Genomic DNA, 12333 nt, shown 5'->3' on the forward strand with positions numbered 1-12333 from the left:
GAACACTGCTAACTCTATGCCTTAGGGTTAGGGTTAGGGTTAGGGTTACCCTAACCCTAAGATAACGGAGAGCATTTTGTGGGGGCACGTGCCCCCACGGCCCCCCCAGTTCCGTCGCCACTGGCTAGTGGCATGCACGTGTAAGATGGCAGAAGGCAGTTCTTTCTGGTCTCATTTGTCTGTAAATCAGATTGCTTGTTTCAAAAAAGGGCTGCGAGAAGATTTGGACGATACTGAAGACTTCCAATTGAGCACAGATCAATCCAAACATCGATTTGCACGAGTTTCGGGTAAAGACAATGAGGATACCATCCAAAACAAAAAGTCAACAGCTTGGGCCATGACAGTTTCGTTCTTGATGTGGCATTTGAGAACATTTCAAAGAATTGGAACTGGACTACATAACACCGGTTCAACTCGTTGATGTACTGCCTACTTTGTCATGGAAGCGCGGCGTCAGGATGGTTCGTCTTACCCTTCCAGTACACTATAGTTATGATGGTAGCTGGCATACAACGTCATTTCAAAGAACATGGTCAGCCTACTTTATCAATTCTTGCAGGTAAGGATGCTCGATTTGCTCAAGCACGTTGTGCCCTAGATGCTAGAATGAAGAGTTGAAAAAGCAAAGAGTGGGAGTGACGCCTAGAATAGCTGAACCGCTGACTCCTGATCAAGAGAATAAACTGTGGGAAAAGGGAATCTTCAGTCATGACACTGGGTGGGGTTTGCTCTATGCAGTGTTTTGGTACAACTGCAAATTGTTTGGAATGTGAGAAGGCGACGAACATCGTGCTTTTAAGAGAGAACAGTTTGAGATTGGTAGCGACAGCCATGGTCAATTTTTTTGGTTCAGTGGTAGAAGCACCGAGAACTTCCAAGAAGGTCTTGCACAGCGGAAGATACAAAGCTAGGATTTAAAAATTTACACAAATCGTGATGAACTCCAAGACAGATGTGTTGTTGATTTTTATTTGCACTACTTCTCACTGATTCCAGAAACAGGTGATTTTTATTGGAAGCCAATTGGAGATAAACCACCAAGGTTTGGCAAGCAAGTCATTGGTATGAACAAGTTAGCTGGCTTGGTGAAAGAGATGTGTGCAAAAGCAGGCTTTGTCGGTAACTATGCGAATCATTCAGAGAAAGCCACTTGTGCCACAGAATTGTTCAACCGAAGTGTGGATGAACAACTCATCATGAGACAAACTGGAAACAGAAGCAATTCTGTACGGGAGGACAAAACCTGGTGTCAGTCATGATATACTGGTCTCAAAATATTGCAAGCACTTCGCAAAGTAGCAAAGATCGGCCAAGATGATTCAAAATCATAAATCAGCAACTGCCAAGATGTCAATTATACTGAAACTGGAGGGACTAAAATCAAGGAAAAGGAGAAAGGAACCCTTGTTTTTTCTGGAAAAGTGGTTCTTGCTTGCATAATCTTAGCTAACTAAGAGAATATGATTGAGTCATCAACTTGTACTCCTCATTTGCAGAGAGACACGAATTAGTATTCAATTATAAGAAAACTTAGGTATTAGTTTTCACGAAGACTGGACATAGAAATGTTAGTTTACCTCTTTTCAAGCTGTGTGGGAATTTATAGATAGATTGTTTAAGCATTAAATGCTGCAGTTGCTAGCTTAAGAGGACCTTGTGTATCTGATGTGACACGGACCACTACACCAGATATTCAATTGGCTCTTCTTTACTCTAAGGGAGTCATCTGTGGACGTTTGACAAAGTCACAACTGTAAAAATGATAAATCAGGCATTCAGAAAGGCATTAGACAGGTTTGGGCACAAGAAAGAGAGACAAACCAAGGACCTATTGCGTAGTTGGTTTAGTAAAGCATCTGAAACAGTGTAGAGGGAACAGACTTATATAAAGACTATTCCTTAATTCAATTGTTCTCTTCAGGTACATAGTGACTATGTACCTGAAAAGAGCACTTGAATTAACTAAGAAATAGTCTGAGACATATATCATGGTTGATGTATAAAGAGAACAATTAAATACAATAACTATTAGATAAAATGACTTTGGGTTCACAAACAGTTTGCATATAACAACTTGTTTTCTTTCCCCAGTGATTAGCTGGGTTTCTAACATTGCTTTTACCTTGGATTTAGCAACATTGCATATCGATGTATCAGATTTATTGACACATAATTGAGCACCCAAAGCCAGAATTAACTTCTGATATAACATATCACGTAACCTTTACTTGCACTCATTGGTCTATTGCAGGTGTTATATCAGCAATACAACACCTAAGGTCAACGATATACCACCACTTCACACCAGTAATCAACACTAACCATATATTCAATTACCTAGCAATTCTATACTACAAAGCACTTAGCTACACTTAGCAAACACCATAAAAAATAGGATATATGATACTGCAGTCTCTAGCCAAACACAGCAAACACAACAAACATGACACTAATAGTAATTATATACCAACAGTTGCAACTCTCTAGATCAATCTTGTCTACCAAAGTAAAAGTTGACAGTGCAGTTTGAGAAATGACTTCCTAACTCACTAGGTAAGTCACCAACTAATTTGGCAGGCTTTTACGGTGGTTGTTCAGAATCTTGGGGAATCGAAGAATGTTGCTACAGAGCTCTAGAATGATCTTCTCCAGACAAGGCCTTCGTGACTATTTTTTGCTGATCTTCTGATGGTTGTTGATATAGCCTGAGAGCTTGTACTCCGGTGCCTTGTTTGAAGCTGTATGAGATGCTCTGGAATGCCTGTGCTAAAAAGCGTTGTAGCTCCAAACGCCCATAGAGCATGGATTGTCTTTGAGGTATCCCTGCTTCAGCACACATTGTCTTTAGCATACTATTCAACGTTCTAAGGCCTATAGCCTGGTTATCATACCAGGCCCCACTGGCAGGACTTCCTAGCGGTCGGAAATAGAATGCAGCATCACGCCTACAATTCCAAGGAAGATGACTGTGGTACAAATCTAGAAGGCTAACATGACAGCGTTCACCGAGGCATGGACTGGAGTACACAAGAACGAGTTTCAACCTTCAGATGGTTCTTGGACCCACATTCTGTGTAGACATGCTGGATTTCGCCTTCTCCATTTTCACTTCTCTTGCAGGACTGCGTAAACTGCCTTAGCTTTAGATTTCTATGTTCTGAGACTCCTCAGCAAAAAAATTCTGTTATAGGAAACCACTGCTCTCAACAGTTGGTTGGGCGTATCCACACTCATAACCCCAGCTTTCCATAGTTTTGGCTGGTCTTCCAATGTAATGGTATCTGTATGGCGTATGACCGTACAAACACCCTCTCGATGCAGCTCTCTGCAGATCCTGTCAAATGTTCTGTAAAGTTTTTAAACCGTTCATCATTCTTGTTCCCAGTGTCAAGACTTTGGTCATTTCTTGCCGCATGACACGCTGCAGACCACATAGCAAAAGGTGTAAAGTCTTTGGTGGGTAGGGCTTACCATCTTTGTTCCGGGTTTCTAAGATGAAGCAATTGAAGCATTTGTGGAGGATCGATAGATCTGTAGTCGCCAGAACGTCTGAGGAACATCGCTGTCGTTGGCACATTCTATTTCAATTGGAGCACCATTCTTCAAAACTTTTCTGATCCAATTCTTGCTGTAGTTTGTTGTCTTTAGAATGTAACCTTTTGAATATTCCAGCAGCTTTTCAGCTCCTAGGGGAGTTGCAAACCTTTTCGATAGCTGAAAATCTGGATCCAGTGACACTTCCATGTGTAACAAAAGACTGGTTTGAATCTTGTGCCAATCAAACAGGTCCAATAAGGCTGCACTCAGCAGTCAAGTTGATATGTTATAAAATCAATCATAACGTGGGTGACTGGGATGTTGGCATAATAATACACCTCAGCTGTGAGGGCTTAGCACCTCGATAATTTAACCTTGCCATCTTGGTGATAAGCTCTCACGCCATCGGGTCTTATAACACACCAACATCCCTACCACCCATGTTATAACTATTAAATTTAACAACTTGCCGCAAAGGCCAGCAGAATTGCATCATATTTCTGACTTTTGCATTATATAATTACATCATCAAAAAGATACCTCTGACTTTTTTACTCTAGTAACTCAGTAACTATACTGTCATAATGTCCTTATGTGCATATGGCTTTATTTATAAGTAACATTTCACATTGTTGAAGTTCTGCAATAGAGTTGTTGCAATGTTCAACAAACTCACATGCCAAATAACCTTCTCAAGACTGTGCATGCACTGTAAATGCATTTGAAGGTCCGCAATAACAATCTGGTGGCAGACTATAAACTTCACATTTAGTAACACTTCGGGTATACTGACATATTTAAGAGACCCCAAAACAAGTCATTACATTCAATGTCTACTGTAGTAGTAAAAACTTGTTTGCAGTTAACATACAATGACCAAACAAGGCGATCAGTCTTGTTATTCTTGCTTTTCTTGTTGTCTCTTTTTTCTTCCCTTCTTCTCTTGCTGTAATTTTTTGGTCTGTATACCGCAAGAAGAAACTGCACCTGTTGTGCAAAAAAATTACTATATGTCATGCCAGATCAGTCTTCGCAAGGTCTCTATTAAGCAGACCCTCCCTGAGGTGCTTAGACCATCATGGCTGTCTAACAGAAGACATGGCTTTATGTAGGATCTGACTGGGTCCAAAAAGCACCGTTTTCTGTAAGTGCTACAAGTTGTGATGCCCTGGAATGATGTCCAGCCACTGTGCTATACCTGCATGCTCTATGCCCAACACTCCCAACACCACTGGAACAACCAGTGTCCGACATTGTCACATGCGGCTTACCTCTACTCGCAAGTCACTATATTTCGTCAACTTCTCAGCCAGTTTCCTGGCAATTTTGCTTTCAGCAGCACAGCTGATATCAATAAGAAGACAACTGTTTGTCTTCTTATTTCTGAAGTAGATGTCAGGACGATTGGCACTGATCTTCTTAGCAGTAGGGATGGTTGTATCCCACGTCACAGCGTGTCGTTCATCTCCACGAGCCTATCAGAATGATGCCAGTACTATCTGTTCTCCAATGAAATCCCAAACTGCCAATAGACCTCCCAGTCAATGATGAAGGCCACCTGATTTTGTCAATCAGTGTAGTCTATTGGTGCCAAAGCACTACAGCCTGCCTTAATGCGGTGAACTGTCTCCAGGTCTGCACTGCATAAGCAGGAAGTGAGACTGACATCATGATGCAGAATGTTGTACTCAAGTACTGAGACTGAAAAGCTTGGTCTTGAGCAGCAATCACCAGTCATTCGGTTGCAGACGGAAAATTTGACGACTTCATCCATCTTTAGGTCTCTTTCACATTCAAAGGTGTTTCTCAATCAGCCGGCAATACTACCATGCATACGCTTTCTGCCCAAGAACTGTACACGAAGAGAACTGCTGCTGCTGCACATGCAAAATGTTTCTCATCCGGCTGAGGTGTTTGCTCAAAGACACCATCATACAGGATTGTCCTACTTCCGTGCAGGCTCTGCAAATTGTTGTCCCTAGCCAGATTCCTCTGCAACTGTGCCATATACTGACAAAACATACGTTGGATCGAATGAGAGGACCTCCTAGCATCACACTCCTGTGTCATTTGCATAAAGAGATCAAAATTGTTACGATGGTAGCAGTCCAGCCCCACAATCCAAACCTGATACGTCGACTAGATCTGTTGTAACCTTTAACGATTTTCAGTGCACAGAGTGTACAACTGGTCAACGTCTGCAACAGGATGGTGGACACAGTGTATAGAGAAAAGTTTCCTGGTCCTCCGATCAAGCTGCTGCAGGTCTGTGGTCTTCCAAAGAATAACACCAAAACCATAAGTGAGAACAGGTAGTTCTAACCCATTGATGGCCAGAAGCTTGTTCCGATTGTACAACTCCATCCAGAGAACCATCTTCACTCTAAGAAAGTACTCACGACGGAGCATCTCCCTTATAGTACTGTGCTGGATACCATTACTCTCGTCCACACCTAAATACTTGTAGACTTGACTTGGTTCCACTGACCAGACAGTTGATGATGCTCATTTTCCTACCGTCACCTCAGAATTGTGACAGTGTCCAGACAGCTTGTAGTTGACAAAGTGTGCAACAGCACACTTGACCAGACAAAACTTCATCTAATGTCATCACAGAAGGTACAAACCGCGTGCAACAACCGTGTTTGCTGACCAGAATTTCTGTCATACAGCTTCAGATCATCCATGTAAAGCAGATAACTGACAAGCTGACATTTGGCAGTCTCGCCAACTCAGTGCTAATCCAATAGTTGTAAGTAGTTCTGCGTAATTTCATGCTGAGAGGATTCAGAGCCATACACAAACGAAGAGAGTGCATGTACTATTATTAATTAATGTATGTTATGCACTGGTATTCTACCAAACCAAGAGGCACTATTTAAAACTAGAGCTCTAATAATTCTCCTAGCTGCCAGGCAGACATATTTCAGGTTAGTCACACAGAAAAATAAATTACCAGCAAACTGCTAACACACATTTAATGTACGTAAGTTTCAGTCTTCTGTAGGTCTTGCTACCCTAGAGAAATAATTAGTACTCCATCGAGTTCTATTCGAGCAAAGGCTATATTAATTAAATTAATTAAATCAAGCATAAGATAAACTTTAAGCATGTGGTCTATTTGCAAAAGATATGGTACATTTCAAGTTTTCACAGATCTATGTATATTGCCTAATGTCTTCTACATAAATGTTACTGTTCTAATATTTCAACCAACTACATGGAAGCATGCATCCTACTCAATACAAACTTAATCACTGCAATATCTTTCTACACTGTCTCTATAAATAAAACCCTGCTAAGGTATGGCATAACAGTCTAGTCTTGTGTAGCCCAACCATTCACTTTAATTTCCACTTCCCACTGCAGTATTAGGCTGCCCGTGCCACAATAAAGAATACAATACTTTAGATGTTCACACAACAATAGTGCGATAGTTCAATACCTGTAGTAGACTTCCACTCGACCTTCATAGTCATAATCACCTCCAACTAGACGAAGATCACCTGTCATCTGAGCTGATCCTGCGAAACAAAGTTGCTATAAACAAACAGTTCATTTGTAGCAATCCAGTGTGCTTATAGTAACTATTTGTAACATGTGTGCACATGTGTGTGTGTGCATGTGTAATATGTGTATCATGATTTGTGTACACTGAACAATCACCGTGTTCAGTCGAGATACTGCAACAAGTTGCTAATAAACACCTACATTGAGTAAGTAACTCTCCAGTCAGAATACTAAACCTTGACATTAGAGATAAGTCATTACATTTACAATAAAACATGTGAACAAACACATGCGCACGCACGCACGCACACACACACACACACACACGCGCCTAAATGTCAGGAGCTGCCTCTCAGAGGTCACGCCCCCCAGCTGTTACCCTGTGTGCTACGAAACTCTGGGCCTGCGCTAGCAAACTCCTGGAGCCGAGCCAGGCACTCGCAGGAGCACCAACTTGTGAAGCCAACTGTGGTGTGAGCACCCGCAGTCTCACCAGGACCCCAGTGGCTGATGTCACATCACAGCCAATGGCCACTTAGAACCCCAGTCAATGATCAGGTACTCATTTATACTCCTGAGTCGAGAGAAGCAAATGTGTGTTAGTCTCTTGCTTAAGAAAATTATGCCATAGTTCGCCATCACTGTGACATGAACTTGCAACCCTTCAAGGTCCAGGATGTAAACACTCTACAGGATGACTCTCTAACCAACTGAGCTATCGCACCACACACACACACACACACACACACACACACACACACACACACACACACACACACACACACACACACACACACACACACACACACACACACACACACACACACACACACACACACACACACACACACACACACACACACACACACACACACACACACACACACACACACACACACACACACACACACACACACACACACACACACACACACACACACACACACACACACACACACACACACACACACACACACACACACACACACACACACACGCACACACACATTTTCAGTGATCTGCCCAAGATTTTTGCAGTGGTGGTTGGGTATCTGCTGCATTAAGAAGATTGGTCTATTTCAGGGAGTGGCTTACGTGATCTAGACAAATTCACTACTGCAAAAACAAATATCCTATAATATATGGGAAAGAAGTAGAGCAAACTCCCGGTCAATCAAAAATCATCATAAAACAGACAAGAATCGCAAACAGAATGTATCGCACTGTTGCTCGGTCTCACATTATATATACTATGGCATAGTTAGATGTCTGCCATTAATGCACAAGCTGCAGGTTTTGAACAGTCAGTGATCCTGTCTAGCAAAAATACTCCTGAAGATGACTTTGGCTGGCTCTGTCACAGGGCGCCTAAGATATTGCCTTGCTCATTGATGACATGGAGACTGCTGTGTTGGCTGTGTTGGATCTCACCAAAACCTTAGTGCTCTGAACGATAGATTGTATTATAGATAGTATTATAGATCGTATCACAGCACTGCAGGTCTACTGCCGTGTCACAGTGTGAATAAAGTGCTCACCTTTGCAACAAACTGCTCACCTTCCAATGCTCATTAGCTTGGAGCAAGTAAAACACTAGCTAAATATATAGTGATGGTCGCAACATACGAAGTGATGTTCGGGCCGACCATCTCTGACCACAGTGGGCAGAACCCTGCATCTTATGCACTAGAAATTTAGCTATTCTAATTGAAATCTGCTACAGTCACTTGTTTGGAAATATAACAGCAACGAAAACTAAAAATATTCATTAGTGTCTTAGCAACAGAAACAATCTAATCAAGCACACATGTTCACACTCCAATTTAGAAATTTTGCTTAAAAGCAGATCGATACATTTGAGTGTGTTGAAAAGAATTTGAGGGCTTTCATCCATTGCCTCAAATGATTGCTATAAATATAGTAAAATTCCATAGTCCTCAAGTGCGCATTGACAACCCTTAAACAAAACTATATTGTTTAATTAAATATCAAACTAACAAACTATCAGACATAATGTAGTGTTGTGTCATAATGCTAAATTCAATTATGAGCATAGGCGGTTGAAAACTTCGACCATTCAGTCAACCTGGATAGCATATTCTTGAGTAAAAGTAAGATAACCCAACTTGTTGTTTGAAGACTTGGATGGCACGTGTCGAGACTACACGCATTTGCGTCAGAGCAAAATTACGTTAGCAAAGAGCCAATAGCGACGTGCATCCGTATCTAGGATGCACAAACATTGAACGGCACTTTGATTGGCTAGAGAGAGTCGGCGGTTTGTTTGAGTGGCGAATGTCTCCAGCCGGTCCTTCTCCGCCGCGGGGAGATTACCGGCTGAGCCTACAATGATGTGTGATGTGGGTGACAACCACTGAACGTCTAGCTAACACAACAAACCAAAACGTCCACATCAAAGCGTAAACACAATCAACAAAAGAAATTCGCTGAAACGTGACTTTGAAGATTAGATCTAGAGATCTGCACGTGATCTAGCGCGAATACTAAGCGTACCGGTACATGCCTACACATATCTCGGAAAAGGTTTCGAAACTGAAACATCTACCTAACCAAGTGTCTACTTACCGACTGTAGCAGCCAACAACAAAATACTCAAAGAAAACAGCGACATCAGGCATCTGACAGTTTGACGTTACTATGTCCCGGATAAGTTGATTTTAATTAGGCGATAGCCAGTAGAATAGCACAAACGGAATGATGTAAAGCCGGCATTTATCATCTGTCAGATGAAATGACTGGCAGTATTGCAATATCATCGATTAAGACTCTAGACGAGCTGGTGTGGTATAGCTAATTCAGGACTAATTGGTTGGTAGGCATGCAGCGGCAATGATTTCTTGTTAGGATGTACGTAACATTCCATTGATTTTGATCAATCCTGCATTGCCAGTTGCAGCTTTTTAGTATAGCTATAGATACACATGCCAATAAAATTGATTAGTCATTTCCCAAACCCTTTCCCTCGGAAGTATGATGGAGGAGAGGGTCTGGCTACGCGTTATAGTATAGTAAAGGTTAGCATAGTGCTAGCAGTCATGCCCTGGCTTGCTCTTAGTTAGAATCTACTTGTTTATTACGATTTAATTTAATTAAATAATTTCGTAAGTGGTTGCAAGCCGCATTCAAGTAGGAAAACGGTTGATCTAGCTGCCACCCATCTTCTACACCGTTAACTGATTTTTTCCTTCGGATAAATAAAATTAGTTCTTGCTAAAAGTTGACTCTAACAAACTGCTACCTTAGGGGCGTAGCATGGCATGGGCTAGAGCGGGCTATAGCTCCATCATGTGTAGGCGTCTTCAGAAAAATTGTGGACTGTAAATACGTGCGAGGACCAAAACTGCATAGTCTATACATCACCCTGTTTAATTATACATAGTCCGAAGTCGTTTTAGTATTAGACTCACGTAGCCAGCTCCTCCCCTTTTCAATTTTTTGTAGCCCCGCTACCCAAAAAAATACCGACGGGCTGGCTACCCGAGACTAGACGGTGACTTGCTCGATTTCGACTGTAATTGGGACGAAGTGGAACAACGTCAATTTGATGCTGAGGTTGCTCTCATGGCACCTAAAGAGTCCGATGAGGACAAGGGCGGCTCTACGGAGTGAGTTTTCCAAGTAATTTGTTCAATTTGGCGTTTTTTCGAAGTTTAAGATGTTGGTCTAAGGACGGCCATATTGCCTAGCAGAAGAGTCGCGTAATTTGATAAGGCTGCGTGTGTGGCTATGTTAATTTGTTGTGTTTGACTGTATACCTTATTTCTTTGCAGTGAAGAATCGGCTGCGTCGGGAACGGAAGAAGAGGAGGGTGGCGTTGGTGGTAATGCTGGTTCGCTTGAAACAGACCGCCCAGGCTCCAGCCGAACGCCACTTCTCGCACCGTATCTTTGTTTCCGGTTTTTAGAACTGCCTGTTGTTTCGTCGTCGACCTGTGCAATGTATTTCGAAATTGTTAAATTTCTCAGTTCCAGTAAACGCCAGAGGCAACGTCACCAGCCCCAAGAGCCCTGGAAAGCGTCTGTTTACGTTCCGGATCCCAACAAACGGTATATTCTAGCACTACACTTTTCTTGATGTGGCTAGCTTTAGCATACAATCTGTGGTTGTATTTTGAAGTCATGCTAGATAACTTGTTTTGTGAATCCTAGCTCCTCTTCCAAAAGGGATAAGGAGGCAATGAGATCCGGAGAGCAGTTAGTACATGGTGCAGTGTCATTTCTAAATCTGTTTTGTAGAAGATCGATTGGTCTTGGCCTACATGATGGGGTATGGAGTGTCGGGTGAGTGTACTGCTAATTAGTAGTGTACATGCACTGACCACAAAATTTAATTATTTCAGAATTGCAATTTTAACCAACATGAAACCAGGCTCCAGATTGCAGTAAGTGAAAAGCCGAGGCCAATCGCGCGCGCGCGATCGATCTTTTTTGGGTGTTCTGTTTTTCCCATAAGTCGTCCTCCAGGATATCGCTCACCGTACCTACACCAAGGGACGATATCCGCTAAAGTTCATCATTGCCAGTGGCAACACGACACCAACCTTCGGGAGCTAGAAGCCATGGGAATTGTCCGGTTGCTTTGCGTTTCTAACTACTAGTCGAAGCAAAGGTTCCTTGGCCAGGAATGCTGCCATGTCTTGCCGGCGGTTTAATGTCATTATGAGAGCGTTTAGAGTATGTCATTTATATTTGACCTAGTTTCTGACTAAAATATTTGATGTAAGTTTTAAATATAGATGACACATTTAGACCACCAAGACCCCCTCAGTAACATAGTCAGGCTAAAGCAGCTGCACCAATATCAGCAACAGCAGCACAACCACCACCACCAGCAGTACCGGGGGCCACCACATGCAATGCCACCACCTGCAATGCCACTATCTGCAATGCCACCACCTGCAGTACCACCACAAGCTGCACAAGATTCGTCCTGTTCTTGAGCATGTAAGAATTGTGGTATGTTCTGTATTGAGTTAGTTGTTGCAGTGCTACTACATTTTCCGATTAATTTTGTCTGTCGCCAGCTTTACCATCCGGGGCAGAACATCTGCATAGACGAACGAATGCTCTGGTTTAAAGGTAAGCTGCGGATACTTGGTTGTTGTGTTGTCTTTGTGCCAATGTAGAATCTTTACAGGTAAATCTGGTATGAAACTACGTTTGCACAAGAAACCCATCAAACGAGGGTTCAAGCTATGGGTCCTAGCAGCATCATGGGACCATGAAGACCACTACGTTGTCGACTTCAATGTTTAACTTGGTT

General features: G+C 42.3%; 1 protein-coding gene across 1 annotated transcript in view; it reads right to left on the bottom strand.

Annotated features, from left to right (window-relative positions):
* LOC134184548 (neurotrypsin-like) overlaps window positions 1–9697 on the bottom strand; it is a 13831-nt gene extending 4134 nt beyond the window's left edge. Inside the window, exons 1-2 of the mRNA XM_062652270.1 lie at window positions 9637–9697; window positions 6986–7064 (exon numbers count right to left, since the gene is read on the bottom strand). Coding sequence (XP_062508254.1) covers window positions 6986–7064; window positions 9637–9682 — 125 coding nt within the window. The 5' untranslated portion in view covers window positions 9683–9697. The remainder of the gene's footprint in view (window positions 1–6985; window positions 7065–9636) is intronic.
* Between the last annotated feature and the right edge of the window lie 2636 nt (window positions 9698–12333).

This window comes from Corticium candelabrum, chromosome 9 (genome assembly GCF_963422355.1).
Source record: "Corticium candelabrum chromosome 9, ooCorCand1.1, whole genome shotgun sequence".
Classification (NCBI taxonomy): Eukaryota; Metazoa; Porifera; class Homoscleromorpha; order Homosclerophorida; family Plakinidae; genus Corticium; species Corticium candelabrum.